At 44.0% G+C, this 21,410-nt stretch overlaps 1 protein-coding gene across 3 annotated transcripts in view; it reads right to left on the bottom strand.

Annotated features, from left to right (window-relative positions):
* Positions 1–249: 249 nt before the first annotated feature.
* Positions 250–21,410, bottom strand: part of CASP7 (caspase 7) — a 51,208-nt gene continuing 30,047 nt past the window's right edge. For all 3 annotated transcript variants that reach the window (XM_054503831.2, XM_063670301.1, XM_054503830.2), the window contains exons 3-7: positions 9,804–9,940; positions 9,215–9,343; positions 5,509–5,684; positions 4,701–4,830; positions 250–1,838 (exon numbers count right to left, since the gene is read on the bottom strand). In XM_054503831.2, coding sequence (XP_054359806.1) covers positions 1,609–1,838; positions 4,701–4,830; positions 5,509–5,684; positions 9,215–9,343; positions 9,804–9,940 — 802 coding nt within the window. In that variant the 3' untranslated portion in view covers positions 250–1,608. The remainder of the gene's footprint in view (positions 1,839–4,700; positions 4,831–5,508; positions 5,685–9,214; positions 9,344–9,803; positions 9,941–21,410) is intronic.

The raw sequence follows: 21,410 nt of genomic DNA, 5'->3' as shown, positions 1-21,410 counted from the left end.
CTGGGACTACAGGTGCCCACCACCACACCTGGCTAATTTTTTTGTATTTTTAATAGAAGTGGGGTTTCATCATGTTGGCCAGGCTGGTCTCGAACTCCTGACCTGAAATGATCCACCCACCTCGGCCTCCCAAAGTGCTGGGATTACAGGCATGAGCCACTGCGCCCAGCCAATAGGGTCAATTCTTATCCTGTTTTCTCATTTCTCCATTGCCATAAATAACTTCAAAAGGAAAGCAAACCGGACTGGTTAGGAATTAAGCAACCACATTTTTAATCAATAAATATGAACATTTGTTTTTTAACCAGTTACTATTAGGCAGAAAAAAACAGTCATTTATCAAGAATTCAAAAGATAACACCATCTTGAAAACAAAGTGCCAAAAATCTTTGCCATAAACTCTTCCTCACTTATAGAACTAAAAGTAACAAATATTTACTCAAAATAAGGCTTGGAATAATCTAAAAAGTTCCAGACATATTTTAAAGCTATAACAGATTTTGCACATAAAGCCAAAACAGATTGTTTTACACATACATAGACTATCTGACAACCCAATGAATAAATGATTGGATAAATTGTTGAGCATTAGTGATTACTTATGTTCACATTATGGGCCAGGCTTACATCTATTTCCTGTTCTCCTGCCTCACTGTCCCTTGCTCTTCCAAGGTCCCTGGTGAGGTGGCTTCCAGGTAGGCCTGGGCAGTAAGGTGCTAGTGGAAGATGTGAGGGCAGCATAGGTAAGACCAAGGTATTCTCGTATCTGACCCAGCTCACTCCATCTCAGTCAGTGCCTTTGTTCTTGTCATGGCTCCATTTTCCACAATCCCTTGGTGGTCCTGACTCCCACTAGGCAGCCCCCACCATGGTTCCAGCTCCTCTGGATGATCCCACTACTGGACTGAGGAAACCAAACCTCTTCCCATTATCCTCATAGCCCTGGGTGTGGTAACAGCTTCTTGCTGTTTGGCTTCTCTTTTATCATCTATGTAAGTCAATTTCCTGTATTAAATTCCCTCTGTTGAAACACCTAGAATGGTTTCTGTTTTCCAGACTGGATCCTGATGGATACATATCAGAATCATTACGCTTTTTCTCCTCTAACTCATCTGGGAATTTTTGCATGAAAATCTGCCCTAAGCCAATGAAAAATCATTCAAATCACACTCAATACCCACATTCTGCAATAAAGAGCAGTAAATATCCCCTTGGCTGTGTTTTGTCAAACATTGGGATTCTTTCTGCCAAGTGCAAACATGACTCTACCACTGTTACCACCAATTACAGTGGACACAGCCACGAGCTTTCTCCAGAGGTCACTTTTGTTGCATGTATTAAGTCTAATAACAAGGTAAAAGACATACAAAGAGAAAACTAATCTTAAGAGAAAGTTACACAGTCACCAAATGAATAACATTATAAAAAAAAACTCTGAAAATTCAGAGAACAAAAGACAGCACCAGAAAGTTTCTTCCCTGTTGAATCAATACATTTTCCTGAAATTAAAATCCTGGAGAATTTCTGAATATTTCAAGAGCATAAAAAAAATGTGATTCATTAACGAGCGATCCATTGCTTCTCAGCTAGAATGTACCCCTGATATGGCTATTGACTGAAGTAGAGTTCCTTGGTGAGCATGGAGACCACACAGGGGATCTGCTTCTTCTCATGGAAGCGTGGGTCATCAGACTGAGACTCAAAGTGCCTGGCAACTCTGTCATTCACCCTGGTGAGGATCTGCATGATCTCCAGGTCTTTTCCGTGCTCCTCCAGGATGGAGCAGAGGGCTTGCACAAACCAGGAGCCTCTTCCTGGGCTCCTCCACGAGTAGTATCCTTCAACAGGAAAGAAAGGAGACAATCAAATCAGCTAATTCTGACAGCTGCTCCACTCACCAATGAGAATAAGTATATGGTGCTTTCACACCTGCTTTTCAGAACGATTTCACTCTACTCTGCACACAAGCATTAATGAGAATTATGCTGGTGTGCTCAGAGAGCAAACATCTGAGATTTAGAGGGCTGGCATGAATATGCTAGAAAATGCTTTGGGTATTTCAGCATGGAAATCCCATGACAGACAACATCACTAAGGGCCAGCGTTGGTGGATGTTGCCAGGGTACTCTCCTGTGTCAGCTTTGATGGAGGTACCCACCTGATAAATATCAGATACATCGGTGTGAGACAGATCTGCACGTGCAGACTTCCAAAAGAAATGCTGGAGGTCTATTCCATAACTCTGGAACTCCTCAGTACCCTTTAGGGGCCAGTGCTACTTCCTAATCCAAGCCTACTAGAGAAGGAATTTGCAGAGAACCTCAAGGAATTCTGAGATGTGTTCCTGCTGCTGGGACACATAGGAGTAGAGTTGGACCTTGCTGAAGAAATCTAGAGGCACAAGGAAGCTGAATGCCCAATTGTCTGAGGGGCAGGGCCAGGAGAGCCTGATGCCCTGGGAGGGCAAATCTCATCCTATAACTCCCTAACCTAAAACCGTTTCCTTGAGCCACTTTATCTGAGTAAAGTTCAGGCTGCTTGACACAGCACACAGGTTCCACCATGACAGGGCCACTTGCCTACCTGTCCTGGTTTGACCCTGGCCATGCCCTGTCATATCCCTTGCTATGGACTGAACTATGTCTTCCCAAAATTCATTTATTGAAGCCATACCCCATAATGTGACTGTGTTTAGAGGCAGGGTCTTTATGGAGGTAATTAAGGTCCAATGAGGTCACTAGGGTAGGGCTCTGATCCAAGAGGATTGGTATCCTTATAAGAAGAGACACGAGAGACCTCACTCAGTCTTGTTCTCAATCTCTGCCATATGAGGCTATAGCAAGAAGGTGACCATTTATGAGCTAGAAAGGGAGCCCTCACCAGAAAGCGACTTAGCTGGCACCTTGATCTTGGACTTCCCAGCCTCTGTAACTTAGAGAAATAAATGTCTGTTGTTTAAGCCACCTTGTCTAAGGTATTTTGCTATAGCAGCCCAAGAAGACTGATATACCCTGAGATCCAGCCCGGAGTTTTACCAAATGCACTGGGCTATCCGGCCCCTCAGCACTCCGTCTGACAAGCCATCCTTCTCTTACCCCTGTTGTTTGAAATTTTAGGCTCAGTTACAGCAGCTCCTTTTTTTTTTTTTTTTTTTTGAGATGGAGTCTTGCTCTGTTGCCCACGCTGGAGTGCAGTGGTGCGATCTTGGCTCACTGCAAGCTCTGCCTCCCAAGTTCACACCATTCTCCTGCCTCAACCTCCCGAGTAGCTGGGATTACAGGCATGCACCACCATGCCCAGCTATTTTTTTTTTGTATTTTTAGTAGAGACGGGGTTTCACTGTGTTAGCCAGGATGGTCTCAATCTCCTGACCTTGAGATCTGCCCACCCTGGCCTCCCAAAGTGCTGGGATTACAGGTGTGAGCCACCGCGCCCGGCCCAGCAGCTCCTTTTTAACATAGCTTTTCTCATCTGCCTCCTTGCTCAGAGCAACTACAACTCTACCACTGGGTTTGTTTACACAGACATATGCCCCCATTACACCACCTCCCTCTCAAGAGCAGAAAGACCAAATTATTTTCTATCTTATGCCATCCTTAAAACTTGTGAAGTTATCGCTCTCACAAAATCCCATCTGTAGATCCTGCCAGAGCTGGTTTTCCAAACACATCAACCTGTTTACTGTAACCAGTACCCTTGTGCCAAATACTTGACACAACTACTATTACAGCTGGGAAAATTCTTACTTAGTGCTGGTTTGTACCCAAAACAAAGGAAGGACTTTCCTTGAACAGACTCAGTCAAATGTGGTGCTTGGCAAATAGTGAGTAGGCTTGCCCATTGCTGGCGTTTTCTGGTATCTGTGTACAGGCTGCAGCATAAAAGAACCTTGGCTGACTCACAGCTCTACTGTGCACTGAAATCTCTACCTGACCTTAGGCATATCACTTAGATTCATCCAAACTAAAAATTCTTTTATTTTACCTGTAAAATCAGGACAGGAATAACACCTTTCCTAAATACTTATGGTATTATTGTATATGAGAAAAAACACATGAAAGACACTCTATATTGTAAAGTACTACAGAAATGTTTGTCCTTATAACTACTAAAATAATAATAATAATAAATGAGAGAATTCAGCTTTCCTGGAGAGAAAAGTGAATGCATTTCTGTGGTAGGCAGAATAATGGTGCCCAATGTCCACGCCCTAACCCTGGAGCCTATGAACATGAAACCTTATGTGGAAAAAAGGACTTTGCAGATGTGGTTAAGGGTATCGGATTGACATGGGGAGATGATCCTGGAGTATCCGGGTGGGTCCCATGTAATCACAGATGTCCTTTCTCAGCTGTGGTCAGAAAGCGAGCACGGTAATGACAGAAGGGTCGGAGAGATGCAAAGTTGCTGGCTTTGAAGATGAAGGAAGGGGCCACAGCCAAGGAACGCAGGCGGTTCTAACATGCCACATAAAGGCTGGGAAATGGATTTTCCCTTGAGCCTCCAGAAGCAGTGTAGCCCTGCCAACCTATTTTGGAATTCTGACCTCCAGAACTGCAAGATAATACATTTGTGTATTTTAAGCCACTGTGTTTGTAGTAATGCATTACTGCAGCAAGAGGAAACGAATACAGTCCCCAAATCTGTGTTTTGATGACGGAATGGACTGAAGTATGCTTGGCAGACAATGGACGTGATACCTGGAACCGTGGAATAGGCGAAGAGGAAGTCAGCTTCCACTGGAATCTTGTATCGAGGATTAGCATCTGTGTCATTGATGGGCCCCGAGTCGGCCTGGATGCCATCATCGAGCTCAGTCCCTCGGCAAGCCTAAGTATCAAAGCAGACATCATTCCATGTAGTGGGGAACAGAAATGTACATGCTGTTCACTGCTGTGTCCCAGTACCTAGAATTGTGCCTGTCAGGAGCTCAATGATAATTCGATGAACAGATAAATGAATGAATGTGTTTCAAATTACTAAGCAAAGCAAATAAAAGTATTGCAGTGTCTTAAAGAAACCTTCATAATATGTGGCTGGGTGTGGAGGCTCACACCTGTAATCCCAGCACTTTGGGAGCCTGAGGTGGGTGGATCACTTGACGCCAGGAGTTTGAGACCAGCCTGGCCAACATGGCGAAACCCCATCTCTTCTAAAAATACAAACATTAGCCAGGCATGGTGGTGCGTGCCTGTAATCCCAGCTACTCAGGAGGCTGAGGCAGGAGAATTGCTTGAACCTGGGAGGTGGAGGTTGCAGTGTGCCGAGATCACGCCACTGCACTCCAGCCTGGGTGACAGAGTGAGATTCCATCTCAAAGAAAAAAAAAAAAGAAACCTTCATAATTTGTGATCCAGTGGAAACACATACGCTAACCATTCAGAGATAGAAAAATAAAACCCTAATTTGAATATGGAAACAGCATTTGGATTTGTAAAAATGATGCCATCCCTGTCACTCTATAATCTTTTCCCATTTTCAAGTGTATTGGCACTGAAAAGAGATTACCTGAATGAAGAAGAGTTTGGGTTTCTCTAAAAGGGTTTTGCATCTATCCCCCCTAAAATGGGCTGTCAAATCCTTTATTGGTGTGACACCATCTTTCCCATAAATTAAATTTTCTTCTCCATGGCTTAAGAGGATGCAGGCGAAGCAGGCGGCATTTGTATGGTCCTCCTCAGAAGCTGCAAGCAAATAATATGAACATTGAAGAATTAAGGTGTAAGTTCTGGGCAGCCTGGCAGCTGCCTCTGACTATTAGAGGGGTACAAGGGAGGGGAGGGGAGGAGCCGGGGACTGGGCTCCTTTCAAAGGATCAGACTTATCTAAGAAGTTAAGAGAGAGGGATAGGCACAGTGTATGGGGGCTGATGGGTGTGGCCCTGCTGTTGGCTAGTTCTGTGACATCAGGAGTGTTACTGAACCATTTTGTGCCTTGGTTTCCTTATCTGTACATTGAAGATCAATATTAACTCATTAAATGAGTTAATATTTGTAAAACACGCCACATAATAAGCATCATGCAAGTATTTGTTAAAGAGAATAAAATATTACACTAAGTGCAATAAGCCAGTCACCAAAGGGCAAGCATTGCATGATTCCAGTCTCAGGAGGCACCTTGAGTAGTCAAGATCACAGACAGAATATAGAACGGTGGTTGCCAGGGGCTGGAGGGAAAGGCAAATAGCCAGTTAGTGTTTAATAGAGATAAAGTTTCAGTTACGGAAGATGAAAGAAACCCTGGAGATGGATGGTGGTGATGGTGACACAACCATGTGAATGTCATTCTGATCTATACATTTAAAAATGGTTACGATGGTAATTTTACGTTATGTATATTTTACCACAATTAAACAAAATTAAAGAAAAATAAATAAAAATGCTAGATTGGCTGTCCATTTAGGATACTGAGGAGAGGAATCATAAACCATGTAGCTAGCTGGCCCAGCTAGAACTCACCAAAGGTTCTATGATACTAATTAACCAGCTATAGCTTAACTGACCATTACTTTTAATGCCAAAAACCGCAATTACTTTTGCACCAACCTATAACTAGCTAATACACATATCCTTTCTTCTTCTCTATGATTAATGAGGGGGGAGGAATAATATTTAGAATTTCTTGAGCAAACACTATGTGCAGACACTGATCTGGGTACTTTACATGAGTTATTTTTAATTCCTACAAGACTGGAAGTAGGCCTCATTTACCTTTATTTCATTGATTTAAAAAAATGGAATCTCGGAGAGGTCTCATAACCTTCCCCAAAGGTGGTACAACACATTGGAGCCTTGGGGCCGTTTTTCAAGCCCAGGACACTGCAAAGTCCAGCTACCTCACCAGTTTCAGGCAGAGCAAGAGTGGCCTCTCCCATTCGAATTACCAAGACACTTTGCATTATCTCCCCAGTGATTCTTGTATTAGTTTTGACAGTAGAGGTACAAGGCGATGGTGATGAAAGTTGGAGTTCTTAGCTTATTTTAAGAGTATACAAATTAGGACAGTTAGAAAATGGGAGTTTTGTCTTCACTGGAACTGACTGCATGTAAAGTCAGAAAAAATAAATGCTTTACTAGTTTGATAGGACAATAAACAAGAATTCTCTGACTGTGACATGCTCTGGACTTGGGCAGAATGAATCACCTTTCAAAAGAACAGAAACGGCCGGGCGCAGTGGCTCACGCCTGTAATCCCAGCACTTTGGGAGGCCAAGGCAGGTGGATCATGAGGTCAGGAGTTTGAGACCAGCCTGGCCAGCATGGTAAAACCCCATCTCTACTAAAAAAAAAAAAAAAAAAAAAATTAGCCGGGCGTGGTGGCATGCATCTGTAATGCCAGCTACTTGGGAGGCTGAGGCAGGAGAATTGCTTGAATCCGGGAGGTGGAGGTTGCAGTGAGCCGAGATTGCACCACTGCACTCCAGCCTGGGCGACAGAGTGAGACTGTTTCAAAACAAAACAAACAAACAAAATCCAAACAGAAACTACAATTGGGACAAGTTCATATGCCTATCTGGGCCATTATACTTCTTGAAGCATGCTCACAAAATTCCTCTTGGTTCACAAGCTTCCTCACTCCATCCCCAAGAAACAGCAGGAGCTGTTATCGTAATCTGCCTTTCAGGAAAGCAAAAACATCAGGATGATGTGGTTGCTTTGCCTGGGTCGCCTGTTAGAACTTGGGCCAGACCCAGATCTCAGACTCCTGATTTCTAGTCTGGTCTAGGACATAACCTACTAGGGTACAAAAGGTCAGCTTGTAAGAGTCAGGTTGGAGGAAATTAGGAAAAATGCCTAGTTTTAAAACAAAAAGATGGTGGGGACTTTTTTTGTTTTAGCTGAGAGGTTAAGAAAAACAGCAGTGATTTAGATTGTGTTCCTATCTACTTCCTGTGGGTCTGTGTCTAGTGAATTGATAGGATGTTACTTTCAAACACTTGCCCTAAATGCCAGAATACCTTAGGTGATATCCATTAGAGAGGGTCGTGTAATAGGAAACGCATTTGTCCTGGAGTTAGAAGACCAGAGCCTGGGTTTCGGTTCTGCCCCTACTAACTGCACCCTTCAGTGTATCTTTCATCTTCTCTGAAGCTCCACCCCTTCTTTTATTTTATGTTTTATTTTATTATTATTATTTTTTGAGACAGAGTCCTGCTCTGTCACCCAGGCTGCAGTGCAGTGGTGCCATCTTGGCTCACTGCAACCTCTGCCTCCCGGGTTCCCGGGTTCAAGTGATTCTCATGCCTCAGCCTCCCGAGTAGCTGTGATTACAGGTGTGTGTCACCACACTTGGCTAATTTTTGTATTTTTAAGTAGAGACGGGGTTTCATCATGTTGGCCAGGCTGCCTTGGCCTCCCAAACTGCTGGGATTACAGGTGTGAGACACCACACGTGGCCCGCCCCTATATTTATAAAATGAGCATAATATTCTGTTGCCCAACATTGCAGGGCTTCTGTTAAAGATCTAATGAAATAATTTTGTGAACATGCTATATAAAAAATAACATAGTTCTAAAGTATATGGAATTATTATTCTCTATCTGCCACAAGGGAAAAGTTTACACTTACACTTCATTCTGGAAAGGATCACACAGATTTATTGCTTCCCAGGAATGAGTCTTTTGAAATTGTGACCATTCTGTATACAAATAATCTATTTCTTTTGCTGGACTTTAAGCTGATTTCATCTTTTTATGAAGAGATTGAAGGCTCCTCAAGGAAACCTGCCTAACCCAGGACAGGTATGGACTGGTCAAGAGGGAGGGAGGTTTCTCACACTGAAACTCCTCTGCCCTGCACAGGCATCCTCCTGAGATGGGCCTGGCCATGGCGGGAGGATCGCCTCCCTTGGGTACAGGAAGAAGACAGATGGAGGGGCAGTAAGGGCTCAACTTTTCTTTTTTTGAGACAGGGTCTCACTCTGTCACCCAGGCCGGAGTGCAATGGTGTGATCATGGCTTACTGCACTCTTGACCTCCTAGGCTCAAGCAATCCTTCCACCTCAGCCTCTCAAGTAGCTGGGACTACAGGCGCATGCCATCATGCCTGGCTAATTAAAAAAAAAAAAAAAAAAAAAAAAAAAAAAATTTCGAGATAGGGTGTTGCCATTTTGCCCAGGCTAGTCTTGAACTCCTGGGTTCAAGCGATCCTCCCATCTTGGCCTCCCAGAGTTCTGGGATTGCGGGCATGAGCCATCACTCCTGGCAGCACTCACCTTTTTTAAGCAGATCTTGCATCTTGGCACAAGAGCAGTCATTATAGACAATCACGTCAAAACCCAGGCTTCGGAAGCACTTGAAGAGCGCCTCGGCATCTTTGTCTGTTCCGTTTCGAACGCCCATACCTGTGGGAATCAAACAACGAATCCACAGGTGAGCATCCCCTGGCTGAACACCACATGTGGGCGCCAGTGGGACGGGCGCTAAATGTACTGGCGCCAGCTGTACAATGCCTTCCAAGGCCACAATTTAAATGAATTGAAGCAAACTCAAAGGGGAGGCTAACAGTGCAGCCTGCCCACAACAGGTGAGCCTCCTGGTAACACTCAGCTCCCATCAAAGCCAAGGTTTCCCTGGATTCTTAGCCCTTTGGTCAAAGCCCTGCATCAGCTAATACACGTGGTGGGGCCTTAGACTCAACGTTCTCGATTTCCGCATAACCCTTTCCCCTGGATACAGGAACCTTGCCTTCAGAGGGGCTGTCTGCCACAGTAGGGGGGTGCAGCATTTCTCCCATAAATGTCTGATACAAATAGGAGAAGATGAAAGGGAACCGGAAAGATGAGCCCACGCCCACACACCTACCTGTCACTTTATCAAAGTTCTTGTTGTTTATTATGATGCATTTGCCCAGCTTTTCAAAATTCATGTTGTACTGATATGTAGGCACTCGGTCCCGGGTGGTCTTGATGGATTGCATGGAGACATTTTTCTTCTTCATACTGGGGAAATATAAAGTTCCATAGTGAGGGGCTGTGGAAGAAGTGCGTATAGTAACATCTCTTCATTTTACTACTAGCGTGAAAGTGGGGGATGCCTAAGAAAACTGCAGCATCCTTGAAGAAAAGACCTGGCGTGGACAGATGGCTCTGTTTAATTGTCATGTTTAAGTGGAACAGGGTCCCCTGGCAAATTTTATTAGATGCCAGAGAAATGCAAATTAAAATCACCACGTGATACCAGTACACAATCACCAGAATGGCTACGGTGTAAAAGACGCAAAATGTTCAGCTCCCTGGATTATCAAACATTGCTGGTGGGAACCTACTTTGTATACCCGTTGTGGAAAACCAGCAGAATCTACTGAAATGGAATGTATACATAACCTATGCCAGAGCAACTCCCCTGGGAAAAGCAAACGTTCACTAAGACAGGTCCACACGTCACAGCAATACCACTCAGCAATGGCCTCCAACAGAAAATAATCCGTATGTCCATTCACAGTCAAATGCACACATTGTTGAACGTTCATCCAATGAAATACTATACGAGAATAAACAAACCACCACAATGTGAAGTAACGTGAATAAACCTCACAAATATAACACTGAGTGAAAGAACTGACATACAAAAGGGTATATACAAAGTTAAAAAAAACAAAACTAACACCTAGGATCAGAAATCTGGAGATGGTTTTCCCTACGGTGGAGATCAGAGACCAGAGGGACATATGGGGTCTTTCTTCAGTGTGAGTTATATTTTGTTTCTTGGTGTGGGTGCTGGTTACATGTGTGTTTCTGTTGGTGAAAATTTATCAGTGTGTGCACTTTCTATGTGGATGTTATGTTTTAAGAACATTTACATTAAAAGGGGGAAAAAGGAACAGAAGGATTACAACAAAAAAGTAGGCTCTTTCTAATCTCCAGACAACTGGTGGTCCAGTCTGCCAAAAGTCTAGTGGGTAGGCACTGTGGTGGGGCATGAGGCACCATGGAGCGGGCAGAGGGACACATTTCCAATGAGGGTGGGAAGCCGTCTTGCCAGCCATCCATGCCAACGTGAGCTCCAGGAGGGAGACATTTCTCCGTTCTGAAGATCACTGAATCCCCAATAGGGAGAACAATGCCTGACATATAAGTTGCTCCATAAATATTTGTTATATAAATGAATGAATAGAATCGTATCCACTTCATTTTACAGATACGGAAACTGAGGTCCACGGGGAGACAGGGATTGTCCCAGGTCACCCAGCTAGTGATGGGCAGGTCTGAGTCTGCAACCCTGTCCCCTGGAGTATTTGCTACAATGATCTGCCTGCCCTTCTCCCACAGCGCCCAGCCAGAGTTAGAAGCAGCAAAATAAAAGTCAAAACCCAGCTTGTTACCTGACAAACATAGGGTCAAGCTTACTGCACTTGAGTTGTCATGGACTTTTACGGTTGGAGTTTCTCAGAATCTCTGAAAGGGCATGGCCTTCCCCCTCTCCGCCCCCACTCCTATCTTACTCCAAATTACAGAGGAGCTCTGTATGTCTAAGCTGCAGATGCCATATTGCTGTTTTTTCCCCTTGAACGTGACTTTATCCTCCACTTTCGGAAAGTCAAATTTCTTCCATGATGCCAGTTAACTTTTAAAAGAGAAATATCCTGAATCTGTTTTGCCTTCTCTGGGCTCCTCCACTGTTTTGTATTCTGTCTGGTTTACAGGGTGACGCTGGGTTTTCTTCACATTTCCTTCCACAAAGAAGCAGCACAAAAGAGCGCTGGACTTGCGGCTAATCGGAGCTCTGCGTCCACCCGCCCGTGTGACCTGATCCAGTGAGTTGTTACCCTTTGCAGAAAACCAACTTCCTCTCATGTGACGCAGTCAGTTGCATGCAGTAGGAGACGCATTTCGTGACTGTCGCAAAATTAGATGGGAGGTGCAGTGGCAGCAGGTACTTCCTGTGATGTATCCCCATCCCCTGCCCCTTGGAGATGTAAGTATCAGCAAAGGGAGTTTCTGCACTGTTCAAGGACACACCATTCAGGCAGCAATAGGATTTCCTTACTGCCACCCTGTTAATGACTGCTATTGACAGCATCCTCTGTACTTTTTAAAATATGTGTGCACAGCCTTTCAAACACACAAAATCTCTGGTCTTCGATAGGCGCCTCAGAGGTAGGTAGAGGGGGGATAATCATGCCCATTTTACAAGTAACAATAATAATTAACATTTGTCAGTGCTTACTAGGGGCCCAGTTATTGTTAAAACTCTCATCTGCATGTCCTCACTGAATTCTGATAGCAACTCAAAGAGGGAGGCAGATATCATCATAAGCCCCTTTAAGGATGAGCTGCGGAGGCTTGGGGTGGGGAAGTAACTAGCTGAGGGTTGTGAGGGGGCACAGCAAGTCCAAATCCAAGCAGTTGGCCACAGATTCAAAGAATTAAAATTGTTAAAAATCTCCATACTGCTTAAAGCATCTACAGATTCCATGCAATCTCTATCAAAATACCAATGACATTCTTCAGAGATCGAAGAAAAAATTCTAAAATTTATATGAAACCACAAAAGACTCAGAATAACCAAAGCCATCCTGAGCAAAAGGAACAAAACTGGAGAAATCACATTACCTGACTTCAGATTATACTACAAAGCTATAGTAACCAAAACAGCATAGGACTTGCATAAAAACAGACGCACAGACCAATGGAAAAAAAAGAGAAAATCCAGAAATGAATCTAGGCATTTACAGTAAACTCATTTTCCACAAAGGGGCTAAGAGCATACATTGGGGTGAGGACAATGTCTTCAATAAATGGTGCCGGGAAAACTAGATAACCATATGCAAAAGAATGAAACTGGACCCCTAATTCTTGCCACATATAAAAATTAAATCAAAATGGACGAAAGATTTAAAGCTAAGACCTGAAACTATGAAAATACTAGAAGAAAATGTTGGGGAAACTCTCCAGGACTTTGGTCTGGGCAAAGATTTCTTGAGTAAGACCTCAAAAGCAGAGGCGACCAATGCAAAAATAGTACATAAGCCCAAAAGAAGTATATTTACGTAGCTATTTCTTATTAGTACCTGCCACCTATGGGCCAGGAGCTTTATAAAATCACTGCATGTTCTCACAGCCATGCTGCCTTTGTGTAGATAAGAAAATTCAAGTTCAGAGTTGGTATGTGATTCCTGGTGATCTGACCCCAAAGGGTGTGCTTTCTCTACTAGACTATTTTTTCTTTGAGCAAACACTGTTTTTGATACTAAAATTCAGGACAAGATTTACTCATCTTCCAGGTTACTTTTGTGGAGGGTGGAATATAAGCTGTGACCTTTCTGAAATTAGGTCTCCTGGCCCAGTTAACCCCTCTACCAAGGTAGCTTCAGGATAGGCTTCAACCAGTGCTCTCTGCAACCCTTCAGAAAATGCCAGAATGGGATAAAAGAAAAGAACACTGAATAGGTAAAGTAGAGTTTTTTTTTTATTTATTTTTGAGATGGAGTCTCTGTCACTCAGGCTGGAGTGCAGTAGTGCGATCTCGGCTCACTGCAACCTCCGCCTCCCAGGTTCAAGTGATTCTCATGCCTCGGCCTCCTGAGTAGCTGTGATTACAGGTGTGTACCACCACACCCGGCTAATTTTTGTATTTTTAGTAGACAGGTTTTCACCATGTTGCCCAGGCTGGTCTTGAACTCCTGACCTCAGGTGATCCACCCGCCTCACCCTGCCAAAGTATTGGGATTACAGGTGTGAGCCACCGCATCTGGCCTAAAGTAGGGTTCTTAACACGTCAACTGAATTTCAGAACAAACTTCCTGGGTCCTGCAGCTAATATAAGGCTATTCAAAGATCCTAAGAGTAGCATGAAGTCTAGCAGGCTGGAAGTCACAGTTTATGCACTAAAATCCTTTCAGAGATAAAGTCCTGCTTCTTTCTTCTGTGGTATGGATCTCTATGATGATATCCAAGTAATAAACAAGCTGGGATTTTTAAAAAGCTGTCATTAGCTCATCCTCAGTGATGAGCAAAACAAAACTAGCAAGCATCCTTTAAGAGAAAAACAGAATTAGATATGTTATGTAAAAAATAAAAGGACTCTGGTTCTATCAGAATAAAATCTGGAAAACTAACTGGTTACACAAAAAGAACACAACAGGGGAAGAAAGAGAAACACTTTAAGAAAACACTGTCCATGGTTATGAAAAGTACCTTAAAATTGAATATGAAATGTGGTCCTCACTCCTGGTAAATATCTTAAAAGGGTGATATCTAGCCTGCCCCTAAATTGAACTCCTATTTTTCAAAATGAACTTAATATCTGCTTCCTCCTTCTGGATTTGAGTCCGCCAATATTAATTTCTCCTTCTAAGCAAAAGAGCTTAGCTAGTCTGCCCCTAAAATGAACTCTTATTTTTCAAAATGAACTTGGTATCTGCTTCCTCTTTCTGGATTTGAGTCAGTCAATATTAATTTTTCCTTCTAACCAAAATAGCTTTTTGTTAAACCCACATCTTCCCAGACCACAGATGTGTGTTTGTGAGTGACTATCAATTCAATCCCTTCTTAGGAGGATGAATTGAATTCATCCTCCTAAGAAGAGCTGGCCTTGGGAAAACTCCATCCATAGCTTAACTTTGAGGAAGCAAACCTCGATGATTAAAACATGTAACTGGAGACAGACAAAGAAAAGGTGCAAATGATTGTCTAGAAGGCATCAGGAGGAGAGCACCAGAAAAAAAGGGGGAGAGGGACTAAAAGTCCACTGCTTATAGATACATTCTGCAAGAATGAGAGTCCAAGAGATTAGGCTTCTACCTAAGCTGTGATGTTTTGGGGCACCTTCTTTCCCCCGGGGATTAAATCCCTTTCATCCCTATTCTCCCTTTGAGGCTACAGTGAGAGCCACCATAATGGTACAAAGTGATTTGCCATCCTGCCCCCTTGACCCTGCAGCCACCACTGATTTGTCCAGGGGGCACCTGATCCCCAGGCTGGGTCAGTCAGCCCTCTTCCCTGGGAATTTGAGAACTGAAATTGAGGAAAAGGGTCAGTCTCTGTCAAGGTGGTTAAAATGAGAGTTGGTGGCCGCCATGTTTTACCATGTGGCCTGAGGAGCCAAGAGGACAGACTGGCAAAGATTGGGCAGAACAAAGCCAATGGATAAGAGAAATGTGGGAATGGAAGAGGAGAGTGGGTAACATTCACCCAAGATTCCTGTGAGCCTGAGCATTCCTTTAAAAAGAGAAATCAAGCTGGGCACGGTGGCTCACGTCTGTATTCCCAGCACTTTGGGAGGCTGAGGCGGACAGATCACCTGAGGTAGGGAGTTCAAGACCAGCCTGGCCAACGTGGTGAAACCCCGTCTCTACAAAAATTAGCTGGGCGTGGTGGTTTGTGCCTGTAATCCCAAGCTACTCGGGAGGCTGAGGCGGAAGAATCACTTGAACCCGGGAGGCGGAGGTTGCAGTGAGCCGAGATCGTGCCATTGCACTCCAGCCTGGGAGACAGAACAAGACTGTCTCAACAACAACAAAAAAGAAATCAGATTCCACCATCACCACTTAAAGCCCTCCCAGGGCTCCCTGTGAAACTCTGTTCCAGGGTTTCCGAAGCCTTCAGGGTGTCCCTGCTGGCCTATCGACCCCAGTCCTGGTGCAGCTCTCCCCGGCACGGCTCAGACCTGCTTGTGGAAGATCACAGGGCATGGCAGGTCCCAGGGCACCCACGATGGCTCCCACCCGGTGGAGCTGGCCACTATCCCTGGGTCTCTTGTCTCTGCATACAACAACCCTAGTTCATTGGGCATCATTCTGCTTGCTCCCTCAGGCCAGGACCCTGGAACGCTCAAGCTACATCATCTTCTGACCTGATGTCCACCATTGCCTCCTAACTGGCTTCTCTCCAAAGTGAGCTTTTAAATAAAATGGTAAGGCCAGGTGCGGTAGCTCATGCCTGTAATCCCAACACTTTCCAAGGCCAGTGTGGGCAGATCACTTGAGTCCAGGAGTTTGAACAGCCTGGGTGACAGGGAGAAACTTGGTCTCCACAAAAAATACAAACAAACAAACAAATAAATAAATTAAGTAATTAATTTAGCCAGGCATGGTGGTGCACGCCTATAGTCCCAGCTGCTTGGGAGGCTGAGGTGGGAGGATCACTTGAGCCTGGGAGGCACAGGCTGCAGTGTGCCGAGATCGCGACACTGCATTCCAGCCTCGGCAACAGAGACCCTGTATTTAAAAAAAAAAAAAAAGAAAGATAAATCCAGTCAGATTAGTTCCTTGCCCAGAGCCGTCCAGTGGTTTTCCCATATGCTGAGAAGGAACTCCAGGGTCCTGACCACAGCCCACAGGGCCTACATGAGTTACTACCCCTATTATATCCACTTTTTCCTTCCCACTCCTGCCTCAGCCTCCGGAGTAGCTGGGATTACAGGTGCACACCACCACGCCCAGGTAATTTTTTTTGTATTTTTAGTAGAGACTGGGTTTCTCCATGTTGGCTAGGTTGGTCTCGAACTCCTGACGTCAGGTAATCTGCCCGCTTCAGCCTCCCAAAGTGGAATTACAGGCGTGAGCTAATGCACCAGCCCCTGCTTTAACTTTTACATTAATCACCTGACCTCAAATTACAGAGCTATGTTGTCTCCTGCTTGAGTGTAAACTCTATGAGGGCAGGACCTGGACTACTTCACTGCAGATCCCCCAGCTTCTACCACAGTGCCCGACACATAGCAGGTGCTCAACAGTGTTTTGTGAATGAGTGAAGAGCGTTTCGTGCTGAAGAAACACCACAGTCAGTGGCCCTGGGCCACCTTCGTTTAGGTGCAGATCAGCTAAATGGAGCTGCCGTCCTGCCTGGTGACCAGCAGGACATGTCAGGGGCAGGTGAGGGAGGGGCAGGCACACTGGTACCCGCACTTCCATTTTGCTAATTCTTGTTGCAAGGCTGCTGCAGAGACACTCATTAGGTACAGCCTCATTAGGCTCAAAGCTCACGTACAGGAAGAGAACACATTTCTGAGAGGGAGCTAATTTAGGGCAGCCCCTGCCTGCTGATTCTGCAGGAACGCAGGACAGCTCTTGCTTGAGTATTTCTTTCAGGTGGGAGACCTAATACTACTTGGAAACATTTCTGGAGTAATAAGTTTTCTTCCCTTATTTCCCGTGACTCTCCCATTTCCAGTGTTGAACCTTCATAGCACACCTCAATTACAAGAGCTATCTGGCAGACATAAGTTTATTCAATTAGTCACTCGCTCCCATAATAACCAGGTTGGATCATAAAGGGAGGGTTCTTTAATCAAAATCACACAGTACAGTAAACAAGAATGAGGAAGCTCTTTATGTTCTGATGTGGGACAATCTCCAATAAGTCGTGTTACGTGCAGGACAAAACCAAATTGCAGAACAATGGCAGCAGTGTGCTACCTTTTGAAAAAAAACTGAGAAGAAAATATGTTTAGATTTGCTCGTATCTGCATAAAGAGACACTTGAAGGATGGTGCAGTAGATAAATCCATGAATTCAGGGGCTGGGCTGCGTGGATTTGAATCCCTATTCTACTGCATAGCTGTGTGACTGTGGGCAAATTACTTAACCTCTCTGTGCCTGTGCCTCCTCATTTGTTAAAAGGACAAAATAACAGCATTTGCTCAGAGCCTGTAAACAAGTTAATCTTCACAAAGCATTTAGAACAGTGTGTGTCCTGTTTTAAGTGATAAATAAACATCATTATTACTGTTATTGATACAGGAGATAGAAAGAAATTATTTAGGCAGATACTAAGGGTATAAGAGCCCTCCACAGAATTTCCCTTTTAACAAAAAGCAGGCCCCAAATCATTTCATTTTTTTAACAAAGAGCAGTCTGAAAAATCGAGCTGCAGACATAGATAAGCAAGCTGGAAGCTTGCACGGGTGAACGCCGGCAGCTATGCCAGTAGAAAAGGGCTACTTAAGGGCCAGGTATGTTTAACATGGAGGCTCCACTCTTCCCTTTTCTTTGTCACCACGTGTACAGTAAGGAAACAGGTAACATGGCGCTGGCCAGGTGGAGAACCAGCTGCATGATAAAAGATGAGGGTGGCATGGCCAGCTTTTTCATGCCCTATGCAAATGACACACCTAGCCCCAAACAGTTTGTGGTGCCCTATGCAAATGACACACCTGGTTCAACCAATCTTTTGCACCCTATGTAAATCAGCCACCGCCTCCTCAAGCTCATCTATGAAACTCCTTGCATTCCACTGCGGAACCAGCAATCCATTTCTCTTGGACCCCTCTCTCTGCAGCAGAGAGAGCTCTTCTCTTTCTTTTGCTTATTAAACTTCCACTCTGAACCTCAGTATTTGTGTGTCTGTGTCTTAGTTTTTCGTGGCTGTGAGACAATGAATCTTGGGTATTCACTCCCGACACTGATGCCGGTTCGTTATTATGTCTGTCTTTCAGCGTGGTTATCTGTGTTACAGGGAGCTGGGAGCAGACAGTAGGCAAGAGTGGAAAGAATTCTGTGTAACTTTTATTATATGCAAATAAGTTATTCAAAACACTAAACTAATAATTGCCATTTAACCGTTAAAAGTCACTTGCTTGCTACAAACGGATTTCAAGATCTGGCTTATTTTGAAGATCACTGGATTCATACTTTTTTGTGCTAATTGAGGGGGCTCCCTAGATACCCCATTTTTCTATTTTTCACTGTGACTTTATCCCTCTGCCTAGCCTTTTAAACTTCTTACTCCTCTGTGTCAGCAATAACAACAATAATAAATACAGTTAAAATAAACATCATTTTTTGATCATTTACCACTTTACATATATTATCTCATTTAATCTTCAAGAGTTTATGAGGTATTAACTCCATTTCACAGAGAGGGATGAAATCAGCTTGTCCAAAATTACAAAGCTAGAGAGGAATACAGCCTGGATTCATTCCAAGGTGTAACACCAAGTCTCCTATTCCAGAGTTTCTCAACTTTGTTAAAATTCGGATTCCTATGCTTTGCTCTAGACCTACAGAATGAGTCTCAGGTCAGGTGTGGGCGTTCTCCTGGGACGATCTCCAATAAGTAGCGTTAAGCACAGAACAAAAGCAACATGCAGATCAATGGCAGCAGCAGAGGGTCTGAGCATCTCGGACCCTCTGAAGCTTGAGGGTCATGATGACAAGCCTGTCCACTGCATAGGCCCTCTTGGCTCTGACCTTTCATTGCTGTCTCTGATCTTGTTTCAAGCCCCTCGCCTACTTCCACAGCCCGTGGAAGCGGAGAAGTTGATGGAAGATGTTGGCCTCACATTCCTGCGTGGTGCCGATTCACACTCCCATGTGGGGCGGAGAACACCAGCTCGCTCTACTGTATCAAACACCTCTCCAGTTGTGCACAGCCTTTTGGCTCCTTGGCTCTTGGCCAGAAGATGGAACCTGACATACCTCAGGAAGCACGGCCCCTGGAAGGTGCCCCTCTGCAGCAGTGAGGGTGTATTTAGGGCCACGGGGGCAATTTACAACTCTCCTTGGAACCTTCAAGGTCTCCCAGCAATGACAGCTGAGCTGAACATTAAACTGAAATTCCTTTAATGCCACCACCAAAATCCTTCCAGGAAATGCCCCAGCAGGCAGTGTCATCCTTAGAGTCTCCTTCTTTTGTAACAAACTGTGTAGAGTCCCCAGGGCAGCCTAGGTGTGAGCAGTAATTCACTCAGCACAGTCAGAGGAGGCATGCTTTGTGATCCCAGTCCCAGCAGCGAATAAAGAGTTACTGTCTGTTTGGAAATCAGCTGCTGGAGTCAAGCAGATCATCAGATAAACAATTGCTATTGGACAAAAGAAAGGGCCTCAAGGGCTCCCAGGAGATTGTGCTAATTAATTAGCCAATGGCACAAAGAAGGCAACAGTCCATAGCTCAGTCCAGCAGGTTCTCCCAGGGGTGGGAGCTGGGGAGGGAATAAGAAGGAAAATAAAATGCTTTCAAAGGTCCAGATTAGAAACTTCTTCAGCTGGCAATCATCCCCAAAGACATGATTTTCTAAAAGTGGCTGTTCTTGTTTATCCAGGTTCCTAGGACCTCACTGCAGAAGACGCTGAAGCATGTGAGAACTGCTGTACCCCGCCAAAAGGAGGGGCAGAAGGAAAAGGCCGCTGAGATTCTTTCAAGTCCAGATCAATGGGTAGGAGTCTTTCTTCCGAAGCTGATGAACGATACAAACGGTGGAGGAACCACTTCAGATATTTTTTAAGTCACCATGAAGAGTATGAATATTTTTATAGGCTTATGCTTTACAAATTGAATTAACAATCATTATCCCACTGATTCTGCAAAGTACAGATGAGAGGCAAAGAAAGACAAGACAAAACTGGCCAGGGTATTTTTTCCTCCAGAGTTTATCACTTCCCATTCTATCCATCCTCCTCTTTTTCCTCTCTTTGCTAATTGCTAATGCAACTACCTTTACTTTGGCCCTGTTTACATTCTGAAGACTTTTACTAAGATTATTTTGTGAAGGAACATAGGATTCTTGTTTTGGAACCTGCCATTAAGTGCAAAGTCCAAGATAAACCAGAGCAGTGAACTGAAAGTTCTAAATCTGCTTAAAAGCTTCTGTGTTCCACAATTCACTGCAGATTTAAAAAAAGAAACCTGGCTACTAAATCACTATGCTTAGAGCCAGACAAGCAAGATCACAACATACTACAATATCTTGGTAGAATGACTTATTAAGTGCACTTAAGTGTACACTAAAATGCAAAGGAAAGTTAACACAGCAGGTTGAACCCAGTGCTTCCTAACCATCCCAACTCTTTCTTCATGTTGAGCTTCCTCACCAATATGGGCAAGTACCACTATCTTCATTTCCAGATGTGTTCAGATAAGCATAAATCTCTGCTAGGAACACAAATAATGTCAGCATCAACTATCACGAAGGAACCAGACTGTCCTAACTTCTTAGGTAGAGAGCCATTTCTTGCAACTTCTAATTTCACAGTGTGAGGTCAACTCAGTCATTTTCACTACAACAAAGTCAAGAGTCAAAAAATTATAACCAAGCTCTCATGATTATTTAGATTAAAAAGACCTCCTTGAAGAGCCTACAGCAACTTGTATCAGAAAACACTATAGGATAAAAATATTCTGCCTACTTTACAAAGAAGTGAAAAACCTTAGAAAGAGTACAATGGATTTTTACAATCCACTCTGGGTGCAAGTATAATTTTCCCCATCACTGGAGTGGATAAATACAGGTTTTATCCTCTTATGGATCCCCTGGGCTACTCAAAATGTGAATTATGCCTTTCTATATTTGGAAAGGAATATAAGCATGCAAGAAGCCCACTGCGATTAATTTTCTAAAGCATCACCATGAATAGGATTCCCAGTAGCTCTGTCTGCCTGCAGACATTCATCAGCATGAAAGTAAACACACCACCAGGCTCACATTTCCCCAGAGCTGTTTCATTCGGAACTAGAGCTCTGGTTTTCGTAG

The sequence above is a fragment of the Pongo pygmaeus genome, chromosome 8, assembly GCF_028885625.2.
Source record: "Pongo pygmaeus isolate AG05252 chromosome 8, NHGRI_mPonPyg2-v2.0_pri, whole genome shotgun sequence".
Lineage (NCBI taxonomy): Eukaryota > Metazoa > Chordata > Mammalia > Primates > Hominidae > Pongo > Pongo pygmaeus.
The sequence above is the reverse complement of the archived record's forward strand: the minus strand, read 5'-3'. Positions and strand labels throughout refer to the sequence as shown.